The 12,072-nt window shown below is 39.7% G+C and overlaps 1 protein-coding gene across 1 annotated transcript; it reads right to left on the bottom strand.

The window, feature by feature from the left end:
- Positions 1–3,411: 3,411 nt before the first annotated feature.
- tpm1 (tropomyosin 1 (alpha)) lies at positions 3,412–12,072 on the bottom strand. The gene is made up of 10 exons (XM_079251225.1): positions 11,848–12,072; positions 11,018–11,143; positions 7,819–7,952; positions 7,476–7,593; positions 6,513–6,583; positions 5,667–5,742; positions 5,366–5,428; positions 5,197–5,266; positions 4,588–4,666; positions 3,412–3,617 (listed from the first exon to the last, which is right to left on the bottom strand). The coding sequence occupies exons 1-10, from the start codon at positions 11,959–11,961 to the stop codon at positions 3,614–3,616; spliced, it is 855 nt and encodes a 284-aa protein (XP_079107351.1). The 5' UTR covers positions 11,962–12,072; the 3' UTR covers positions 3,412–3,613.

Genomic DNA, 12,072 nt, shown 5'->3' with positions numbered 1-12,072 from the left:
CGGTCATTGTGCTAGACCTGAAAATTAGCTGTTGAATCTATTTAATTTTAATCAGGTTTGTTGGTTCAAAGTTCAAAGAGTCTTTATGGGAGTATGGGATCATTTGCTGTGCAGTAAGCAGTAAAACAATCAGTCCAACAATCACAGAAAAAATAATAAATAAAAAAAACAAACAAATAAACACAGAAAATAGAGCTACTGCAGAGATCTCTAAACACAGAAACAAAATTTGACAGTCTGGCTTTAGACATCTGACAAGAAACATTATCTTGTTCTCTACATGATGATATATGAATGCATGATTAACCTCCACCATCCGTAGCCTTGCATCTAAAACTGAGTCTTATTCCTTAAAAGCAGCTGTGCCCTTTAGTCCCCATAGAGACAGCATGGTCCCCACGGGTTTGTGTGCAGTCCAACCTGAACATAAAAATGAAAACACTCCCGTACACACCCTTAACTTACCACCACTTCTCTACAAGACTTACAGGACATGTCCACTGCCTTAGTTTCAGCATATAATTATAATTTAAACTAATTTAATTTGCACCTAAATGAATAACGTGCACAGTTATTAGTCTCCCACACACACCCACACATTTTACAATTTGATTACATAAAACATATGTGACAAAGAAGTGTTGAGTTCCACTGATGGCTATCAAATATAGTTAGATGATTTATAAAGACTTGTTATGGAACAAATGCTCTCTAGTAGCCCAAGAGAACTGCAATGAGCCTGAGAAAACACAATCGTGTTTTTCCTTCAGCTTAGTCAATCTGAGGGTCAGGACAACCGAGCAGAAGTAATCCAATTAAACTAAAAAATGAACAGATCTCCACTTGCTCTGAGAACTGAACACATTTAGCACTTCCTTGGTAAACAAAGTCTTTTAGGTACATTTTCTTTTTATTTAAACTACACCAGGCTTCCTTTAATACTCTAGGGTTTCACAAAGGCATTTGTGACAAGGCTACATATGGACCACAAACAAAGTTAGAAAACTTTCAAAACGTGCTTTTATTTATATTCATAATTTGTACATTTCAGATATGCTGAACACTTGAAACTTCTACATTAAAACAAAGCTAAAACAATGCACAACCACCTTACTCTTGTGCTAAAAGACAAGATGAAAAAATTTTGGACTACACTTTTACAGAGAATTAAAATGGATATATTGTAATGGACACAACGAGCAATGCAGTAGCACCAGTATACATACGGACAGGCATAGCCTGTGTACACTTGAATTTCAGAGGGGATCTTTTTAAACAAAGCCTGTACTATGCATACATGAGTTTTATTAAGTGCAAAATTTCTCCACTTTGTCCTTTGGTATGTGCATAATGAAGTTGATTGAATGTACCAGATCAGCTTTGATGTAGCTGTAGAAAATCTTTGTGACTAATGGCACATCATTTCCCCAGATGATGTGTCAAATTATTTATATTCTCTTAAAAATAAATTTAACTGCAAAATTCAGGCATTAAAACTTTCTAGCAAAACAGAAGAATTACATCTCTTAATTTGGGCTTCATCAAAGGGGGATGCTTAAGTTTGCTTCTCCTTAGCTTGGCTCCTTGTTTGAGGTCCACTGAAGGCAGGTCTGTGCAATAAGAAAAGCATCTGGCTGTTCTCCATCAACAGGGCAGGAGAAGAGGGGTTTATGGTAAGCAAGGTGCAAGTACAAATAGCCAAACCACAGTGAGTGTGTGGGGTCAGATTGTGCTTTCACAAGTTATTCAGTTCCATTAGAGTCTGGTCCAGCATCTGGTGCATATCGAGGTTTTCTTCTTTAGCTTGGGACAGTTTCTCTGTTAGAACATCAAAACGAAGACATTTTAATCTCACACAAGCGAGCACAAGTGAGTCAGTTGGTTAGCTTGCATTAATAATCAAGCCGACTACATCATTCAGGTCAGCTGTTGAATATTTAACTCAGCCGATACAGCTCTGATTTTAAAGACAAAATGCAATTATGATACGCAAGCGACCATGCAAGTCTACAACGAAACTATAGCAGGTACAAAAACACAACAATCAATACGAAAAATGTTATTTTTCACAGAAACAATGTTTATGTTATAGTTTTAAATTAATGCTAGACAAAGCATTAGGATGAGCCCTGATTTCAATATACACTGATACAACAGCAACCCAAATTTTATGCAGTGCAGGCATCACGTGTTCACAATGAAGCTGGAAGAACTGATGATCTTTAACTGGCTTAGACAACCAAACAAACATTAAGAACAAAATCGGAACAACACACAAAGCATTTAATAAGTTAGTCCTCATTTAAGGCCACACGTAGTTCATTAGTCAGATGGTGGTGTTTTCAAATTCCCTGATCTTTACAGTCAAGAAGCAAATTAAACAGAAAAAGACAAAATCAGAGGAAAAGGGAAAAGAGAAGCTGGAATATCTTGAGACCTCCTTTCTTTAGATCTGATCAGAAAGAAAAAAAAAATCTATTTTAAAAAAAAAAAAAAAAAGGCATATATAATGACCCTATGCTCTTAGTTTAAGGGGGTTTTGACAACTTGAGACTTCAGCCTGCAAAAAACCATTGAAGAGTTCAAATAAATAAATAAATAAATAATGAAACAGTAAATTGTTTTTTTTCCCCGCCCGGAATGAATCACAGCATAAACAATTTACTATTTAAAAAGAAATAAGTAAAGATTTCACCAATGGGGAAAATGTTTTAAAGCTACCTTTTTTTCTTGTTGCTTCTAATACTAGAACTGGTCTCAGTATTTTTTTCCCCTTCCATTCATCTTCATTTGTCTGACTTTAGTGTTACAATTTAAGAAAGACTCTGAATGTCTCATTGAGTATTTATTCAAATATTAGGCAAAAAACCTACTATGTTTCATACAAAGCCCATTTGTTGTGATCACCAATATCAGCTTCCTAGCACCATATGAAGTCCTACAATTATGACATGCTGCTCTGCATTCCACTCATTACACTTTACCACAGTCTTCCTGATAAGTCAAGCATTAATGCTCACCAACTCTCACATCATTCTAGACAGATACCTCTCTCACAATCCTAAAGGCTGAAAAATGCTCACACGAATCAGTCTCAAATGCTCAATTGCTCAACTTTCTGTCACTTCTAATTGCTATAGGTTTTGACACTCGTTGAACTACTAAGATACTCCTAACAGCTCGGATTCCAAGAACAATATTTGAAGGAAATGACAAAGGACATAAATCAAAGTCCATAAAACTGCACCTTGGAAAAGGGAGATAAGAGCTAAGCTAATGGTTTGATGAAATGAAGAAAATAAATAAATAACATGGACTTAAAATAGAGGCCTCTTGGGTTCGGTGGCGCAGCTTCACATTTAGAAGACATTCAAAAGAAAAAAAGGACAGAGTAAAGAGATACAGCTTACATAGAAGGAAGGATGTTTATTTTTTTATACAACGCAGAAAGATTCTCGGATTCTGTACAAAGGGTGGGATGCAAGTGACTTGACAACATAAGGAGGAGAGAAAAGCAAAGACAGAGAGGGAAGGAAAAATGGACAGAAGGCTGGAGAGAGCAGACAGATGCTGCTCAGCCGGCAGGAGGCGTCTTTGATGAGGTGTAAACAATTTATCTGTGTGGAAGAAGAAGAAGCACAGTGAACCAGGAGGGGTCTGTGGGCGACCTATGGAAATACGAGATGCGCACCACAACACACCAGGACCAAATGAATCACGCCAACACATCATAGATGCACGATGCACCATGAACTGTGCATACAGAACACACTTGAAAACACAAACTGGAAGTTGGGGAAACTCCTCCAGTTCAGAGGTGAACTGAGAGACAGACGTGGTCCTCCTCCTCAATCTCCCACAGGATGACCAAATGTGGAAGGGAAACAATTAAGCAAAGCTGGGGAATCGACCACAGTGATGCTTAACTATAGCATGACAACTAACCTTCAGCCGGTATAAAGACAGAACATGTATGAATATACATGGGGCCTCTCTTCTGGACAGAAGTAGACCATATTAGTAGAAAAGTAAAGGTGAAAGAACATTAAACCTGGAGTTACAGTGAGTGAGTCAAACTCATTAAAATGCTTCCTCAATACAACAGTCCTTGACATTTCACTGAACGCCGTGCATGCTTTCATTAGGACGTCATATATCAGGTGGATTCGTTTTCAAGGTGATTTTGAAAAATATGCATCCATGAAAATGCATAAAGTCCCAAATGGAACAATGATTGTGTCTGACATTTACACTGAAAGGCATGCAACTTCCTGTTCATGCCCATCGCTTGAGTTTTTCCAAACACTAATGATACACATACAACTGATGCTCAGTATCTGCATAACCACACAAATGATGATAGGACATTACTGCAAAGGGACTTAAATTACAGACATGGAATACAACAATGTCTGTTTAAAAAAAACAAACAAACAAAAAGGAAAGAAAAGAGAAAAAAAAGATATAATGGCACAAAAATATATAATGGACACAAGGGAAGTGAGGCAGCTGGGATAATTGGGAGGGATGGTGCAGGAGAGCGGAAGATGCTGGCGAAACAAGCAGGTGCAGGAAGATGAAAATTACATGGAAGTCATGTCGTTGAGGGCGTGGTCCAGCTCCTCGCTGATGGCCTTGTACTTCAGTTTCTGGGCATACAACTCATCTATTGGTGGGCCAGGGGTGAAGGGAGGGAGTTAGGAAGGTTCAGCGGAAAAGAGCAAAGATGGTGGTGCACATAACAAGGAGGTGAAAGGTGAAGCATCCAAACCATTGGCATGACAAGAAAAGAAAACAGTAAAAGTTGAAAACAAGCCAGAATGAGAGATACAGAGTTACACCAGAAGAAAAAAGGTGAAAAAATAAAAGGAAATTCCTCAACACTGAACAAAAACTAGACTGTTTCACCATCATATGGATCCAAAACTAATCGATCACTAATTTCTGTAAAAATTAAAGTATTCTTTTCAAAAAGAAACAAAAATCTAAAACAAAACTGGGATACACGCTGAAGGAGATACTTAATGGAGTTAATAAGGACGTATAATATTGTTGAAGAAGAAATCAGACAATGTGTCTAAGAGCTTTATAAAAATCAAAACAAAAAAATAAATAAATCAGAACTTACCCAAATACATTTGTGGTATAACTTATACCACAAAGTAAAGGGAAGAAAAAAAACCAAGTCAAACTTACCCTCCAAGTCATCAATGGTTTTCTCAAGCTTGGCTACTGATCTCTCAGCGAACTCAGCCCGAGTCTCAGCCTGCATTACAAAGACACATCCGAGTCCAACACTCAAACTGTGATACTTGTATTAATCATCCTACAACTCAAAATGTGCCTTAAGAAACTGAAACTGTACCTCCTTCAGTTTGTCAGTGAGGACCTTGATCTCCTCCTCATACTTGTCCTCCTTCAGCGAGTACTGTGGAACAACAAAAAAAGGAAGGGAAAAAAGTCAGAAATATCAGCTGAACATGAATGCATGGTGCAGACAGATCTCACTCCATTTGTAGAGACAGGTTTCTGCTGCATTTTTAAAGACGGGTTTTACAGGAGCGGGGAGATTTCACTTCATGGGCTCTTTTGTTTCTTGTTCATCAATTCTACTTGGAAGCGTGGGGGCTTTAACAGCATGCACTGGCCTGGGAAGTCACACATACCTTCTCAGCCTGGGCCTCCAGTGACTTCAGGTTGTTGCTCACAGTTTTCAACTCTTCCTCAAGCTCAGAGCATTTGCTGTTTTGGAAATGGGGATAGGGTTGCCAAGGATGCAAGTACAGAAGTGGAGTGGAGGGGAGGGGAAGGGGGGGTTAAAGATGGAAAGAAGCAGAAGTAGACATGAAAGAGGATGACGAAAAGCGAGAAGGACGAGAGAGGAAACAATATAAATAAGTACTACAAGGATTAAACAAGAGGGGAAACCCAAACACTTAAAAAGTGGCTTAACAGAGCAGGAATATGAGAATAAAATGCAATTTATTAATCAGTCATTTGGGTACTTGTGTTTCAGTGCTCAAATGTCATGCTTTCCTGAAGATAACGTGTTATTCTTGCACAGCTCCCTGCTATGTTAGGCATGAAAAAGAAATCTAATATTCTCAGAATAAAAGGAAAAGAAAAAAGCACAGCAGGCAAAACAAAAGCAGCAGGGTCGACGGCGAGAAGAGCCGCTCAGAAATACAAGTGTGTGTTCATTTCGGGTTGCAGTACCTGTGTGACTAAGGAGTTTAGCGATTTCACGCTTTGCTCCAAAACGCTTAGTTCCTCCTCCACTCTTCGAGCACGCCTGTTAGTGCGCATGGTGCACATGTGCAAGGCAAAGCCATTCAAACCACGGTGAGCATGCAAATAATCACCAAAGACAGTAAGAACACTGTGCACATTGTCTAATTCAAAACCATACTCAAAAACGTTATTAGTGCTCAAAGTTTTCAAAAGTGTTTACATGTCAGCATACATGCAGGTGGAAGTGCAGATTTAGCGTGCACAAAGGTGAAACATCTTACCCTTCTGATAGCTCAGCACGCTCCTCTGTACGCTCCAAGTCACCCTCAATGATGACCAGTTTACGAGCCACCTTGGGGTGGAGCACAACAAAAAGTTTTGCCGCAAGTGCTTACTACAGATAGCGTGTTTATCAATGCGCAGCATTAGTCAACCATTACAAGTTCTGAGTGGGAAGAAATATTTAGACCTACATTTAGGTTGTTATTTAGTTAAAAGTTAGCACAGCAGCCTCCATTCACAAGTGACAAATACTTTAATAAATACACATATTTTCTGAATACTACCAGTGAAAACAGAATTTGGAGTTAAAAAATGTCAAGTGTTGCTATTATAGAGTATTTATGAAAATATTTACAAGTACAGACATGGTTGTGCTCAAGTGTACTGGAACGCTTCCTTTCAAGAAAAGACTAAGTTTACAATAGTACTCAAAAAACTAAAAAAAAAAATGGAAAAAGTAGTTTAAATGAGCGAAATCAGAATTTGGTGAGAGACAATGCTTTTAAACTGCGATGAAAAAACAAACAAACAAAAAAAAACAAACTAAAAACAAGAGTCCCAGACAGTTTAGAGCACTTTGCTGATAGGCAGTGGGCCAGAATATCTGCCAGCAGGTGCAGAGGTCTGAAAAGCAGTCTGGAAAATGAAAGCTGATTGCAGTGATTGCCTCAAATGGTTTTCAGATCCCACTATGATGTTTTATACATTTCTGTTGAATCACAATTCAAAAGCAATATGAATTTTTCCATTTCAATTTTCTACACAATTTTCATGTCAAATTCCACTTATTTCAGTCACAGCTGTATTTTTTCTTGATTTAAAAGGGAGGATCCCTATACACTTGAGCTAGACTGCATGTCTAGATGCTAAGGAATAATGGCATATTATTCCAGGATGTGCAACTGAGGCACTGATCAATAAGCAGGGATGTTTTATGCACTGCCTGTGTCTGAAAAACTTGCCTCCTCATATTTGCGGTCAGCCTCCTCAGCGATGTGTTTGGCCTCTTTCAGCTGGATCTCCTGAATTTCCATCTTCTCCTCATCCTTCATGGCCCTGTTCTCAATGACCTTCATGCCTCTTTAAGGGCACAGAGAGATGGGGTATATGTTTGGGATCAGAAACTGAGACCCAGCTAAATTCCTATAGCCTCTGTGAGGACACGTCGGTATAGTGAATGGTAGCACTGACTTGTAAGTCTTCATTTAATTATTTTAAACATGACATCCCACATGCTTTCAGAAGGAGATACTGAACTGGTACAGCAGAAGTCAGAGACTGTGTGGCCAAAAACCAAAAACCCACCTCTCACTCTCATCAGCAGCCTTCTCAGCCTCCTCCAGCTTGGTCAAGGCGGTGGCCAGACGCTCCTGAGCACGATCCAACTCCTCCTCAACCAGCTGGATACGTCTGTTAAGAGAAGCGACGTCTCCCTCAGCCTAAGGACAGGCAAGCAGCACATCAGGACACATCAAGAAATTCTCGTTTTCAACACAGGACCCAGAAATCACATAACTTCACAAATAAAACCAACCCAAAGAGAAAATGTAGTAAATTAATTAATGTATCTTCTGGATTTATGGCCTTTGGGTGCTCTTAAAAGCTTGTTCCAAAGGCCTGGTGGGATAGTGTAATCATGGCTGCTCGTGTTTCTGTGTGACACCTGTTGGGAGAAGGCTTCCCAGCAGGTTTCCCTGTGCTCCTCACTGCCTATGCATAATGATTTTAGCAACAAAACAGTACCTTGCCTCATTACTGGCCCCCTGAGAAGGCATTAACAAGGTTAAAGTCAAAGGGCCTGACACAGTTACACATCTCCCTGCAGCTTTAAACACATTGGATCGTGTTAAATTAATATTTTGGGAGGGAAACTAATACATAAACTGAAAAAAAAAAAAAGAGCAGAATGCTTCTGTGTTTACTCAGATGTGGGGCAACTTCTGCTTTCCGTTGTGATCAGCAGGTATGAAACTGTTTTAAAGGTCTTCTCTCTGTCTAATTAAGAGGACAAAATGCCAGAAATAAAACCCATCGGACTGCAAAGCCTGCGCGAATAAACCTCGTTTCCCGTCTTGGTAAACCACGATGTTAAATCTTTGTAGCTGTGAAAAGCTACTGTCCTTATATGGACAAGTCAAAGAGAATGAGCTGACAGCACATGCTGGCAGTTAAAATGTTGCCACATTTAAGCTGCGACTTCCTGTTACCTCGAGAAAAAAAAACCATTCAAATTTTCAACCTGGCGAGGCATTACTTGCATTGTAGGTACAATGAAAAGAGCAGGTTGGCGAAGTGTTTCAGAGGAGATGCAAAAGGAGCAAAGTACAAGATGAGGCAACACAAAGATACAACACAGCACGTTGCTCAATAACTGAGGTATCCGCAGCCTTACGTTACCAATTAAACACGTTTAGCCTGGAGCAGCTGGCTATGAAACAGCACCCCCCCATCTCATCTGAGACTTAAAGTAGCACAGCTTGGTGCCGAAAGAAGCTCAGACTTCAGCACTCCTGTGCGTCATGAAAATCCCCGCTATCTTCCTAATAATTTAAACTGTCGCCCAACTTTGGGACAAACAGAACTATACCGACAAAGTAAAGAGGTTTAACATTTGTTTTTGCGCAAGTATTATGTGACTGTTGACATGCTTACATGCTCCCTGGCTTTCCTCTGCCCCAGCAACTCCGTCTGTAGTCTCTCGGCTTTTTCTTCTGCACCGTCAACCTGGTCTTGCAAGGATTTGATCTTTCGTTTGACTACATCCAGCGGTGCAACTCCGGCCATTGTTTGTAGTACTACTATTTTTTGTTTAAAGAGACTACTCTTATGTGCTGCAGCTAATTTCCGAGAAATTGACAAGAAACGGGATGACGTCCTTGGTGGTGCTGAAAGCTGCGTGAAGTAGATTTGACGGTGCGCAAGCTTACTGGAGACGCACAGTGCATTGCCTGATTTTATCCAGGAAGTACTGCTGATTTCAATATTTGGTCTTGAAAAATCAGACGTTCGAGAGAAAATAACAAATGTGACATAGATATTTAAATCTGCTACACATTTACACCAAGTAATAAAATTAATATAGAATTAATATAGAACGACGCTTTAATAATAAAAAAAAGCCCCTCTGTTTGCCAGGAACTATGGTGAACGTGCTTGTGGGAAACTAAAGGACGTACACCGCCCTCTGCTGGTCAACTGCGTGCAGTACTTGTGTGGCAGGAAAAGATTTTAAATCGCCTCTGAATCCAGTAATTACAGGCTGCTTTTAAAACTTTGCAAATACACAGAGCAACCATCCAAAAAACAAAAAAACAAAAAAAAAAAAAAAAAAAGGGCCATAAAACGTGGATGAGCGTGTCCCCAGACGCCCCTGTTAGCAGATTTTCGAGTAGAATAAGAAGAGAAATGAAAAGACTGTACGCATCAGTGGCAATAAAATCCCACGTCAAGCGTTAAGATGCTAAAACTCGCTAGACTATAACAGATTCTGCCCTAACTCGGTCTTTGCAATCCAATTAAAGGATTATTACAAAGGGTTTTGTCCCCTCTGAGACTGGCTGCAGCCGGGCTTACTTTTAAAAGTAAACAGAGTAAATATTTCTGTCTACTGCGCTTGAACTTGGCAGTCACCCCATTTCTGTCATTAACGAGACTTTTGTCGTGAGAACATATGTTTCTTGGTCAAAGCTATTTGGTCTCCACCAGGTCGCGCCCTTTAAACGCAAAAATGAGCATTCCTGGCATAGTTTGTCCTTTCATATTTATCTTAAAGTGAGATATAAAACAGAAGATTTAAAAAAAAAAAAACTGCAAAAAGTAGAGCATCACAAGCCATCAAACTGAGTGATTTATCTAATGAGAGGCAAACAAGCTAAGTTCAGGGTATTTTAATGCATTTTCTCGCAGGGGACATTTTGATGGGAAACTGTGTTTTTCTTGTGGTAAGCAAAGAGCGCAGCCCTCTGTGAGCTCTATCTTGACCATATAAAGCAGTGGGCTATATTTATCCAAGCCCTGGCTCTATGAGCTTTTGGGAAGTCTGCACATTACACTAAAGGGTATACTCATCTCTGAATATAAGCTTTAAAAAGGAACTGGTCTGGATCTAAAACAAGAAAGTTGTTTGGGGCCCTTTCAAACATACATCATATAAAGGAAAGTGTTTAATTAAAAGCAATGAATAGAGGACTTAAGTTTCCATTGTTAACCTCCAAATGTGACATTTCTTGGACTGATTTGTGCATGTGATTCTTGACAAAACATGAAACGACAATTCAAAATCACAAAAAAAGATCATTTTGGAGTTAAAGTGAGTATTAAAGCATGGGCGAGGTTGCCAAATGTGCCCACCTGCAACAGCTAACATTTTTAACAGGGAGAACAGACGAAGGCATAAGTCTGCTTCTTTGTGCTTTTGAGCTGTCGTTTCCTTCGTAGATGAGAGTGAAGGTGTGAGGCAGCGTGGTGGAAGACTGGTGCCACTGTGAATCCTTTCCATACTTACGTCGGTGGCTTTCTTTTCAGCCAGCTCAAGTTTCTCCTGGGCATCTTTAAGAGCCTCGGAGTACTTGTCCAGCTCATCCTCAGTTCCTTTCAGCTTCTTCTGCAGAGCCACCAAATCGTCCTCGAGCTGATTTTTTTTTTTTTTTTTTTTTTTTTTTTTTTTTTTTTTTTTAGTGCAGGACAGTATCAGCGGTGATGGGGCGCAGAAACGGAGTGGCGTGAGCGCGCAGAGGCGCAAGAGCGTGTACGAGAGGAGACAGGGAACAGAGGACAGGACAGGACAGGAGGGAAACAGAAAGAGAAGTTAGGGAAGCTCATGCACTTTAGGTTCAGATACCTTGGTGGCAGTTTCCTCAGCAGTCAGCAGCTTTTCCTCAGCTGTTTGGAACTCCTCAAACACTTTATCTCTTTCGTCTTCTGTAACACGCAATTTCTTTTCCATCTCTCTTATTTCTTCCTCTAACTACACATGCATGCGAAGAAAGTTTAATGTTAAACAGAATTTAAATATACATATGTCTTTGCATTTTTATTTAAAATTGATTCTCATTCATTTACATGTTACTAAAATGAATCGTCTAGCCCAAATTTACTGCATCACCTGCTAAAATAGCTCAGAGGAAATTCTAGCATTTTCCAAAAATAAATACTTATGTTTTTTTTTTTTTTTTTAAATTTAAAACATAAATCCTTTACTGGAGTTATCCATGAAGACATTTGATCCGTATTTGAGAGGCAATCCTTTTAAAATATATTCCTGCTTTTTTACACAGATCTTTGGGGGTTTCCATCAGAGGGGGGAAAAAAATACAAAAATAAAACTCAGCCGACCTGTTTGCTTCTGTCCTCTGCTGCTTTCTTGTCTGACTCAGCCTGCTCAGCTCTGTCCAAGGCATTCTCCTTGTCGAGCTTGAGCATCTGCATCTTCTTCTTAATGGCATCCATGGCTGCTTATTGCTGTTCGGCAGCACCAACTTAAACGTCCAAAGGAGTGAGCGGGAGGCCGGGGCGTCTGTGCCTTACTGAGGGCTGAGCTGGAGTGCGGGCTCTGCCTGA

Source organism: Telmatherina bonti, assembly GCF_933228915.1.
Source record: "Telmatherina bonti genome assembly, chromosome: 2".
NCBI lineage: Eukaryota > Metazoa > Chordata > Actinopteri > Atheriniformes > Telmatherinidae > Telmatherina > Telmatherina bonti.
The sequence above is the reverse complement of the archived record's forward strand: the minus strand, read 5'-3'. Positions and strand labels throughout refer to the sequence as shown.

What these genes read in the sequence shown, in the direction of transcription:
- tpm1 (XM_079251225.1), bottom strand. Translation starts at nt 11,961, where the DNA reads ATGGATGCCATTAAGAAGAAGATGCAGATGCTCAAGCTCGACAAGGAG. An exon ending in TCACTGACAAACTGAAGGAG is followed by an intron (nt 5,267 to 5,365) that starts GTACAGTTTCAG and finishes TTTGTAATGCAG; the next exon opens with GCTGAGACTCGGGCTGAGTT. An exon ending in AACCATTGATGACTTGGAGG is followed by an intron (nt 4,667 to 5,196) that starts GTAAGTTTGACT and finishes GCCCACCAATAG; the next exon opens with ATGAGTTGTATGCCCAGAAA.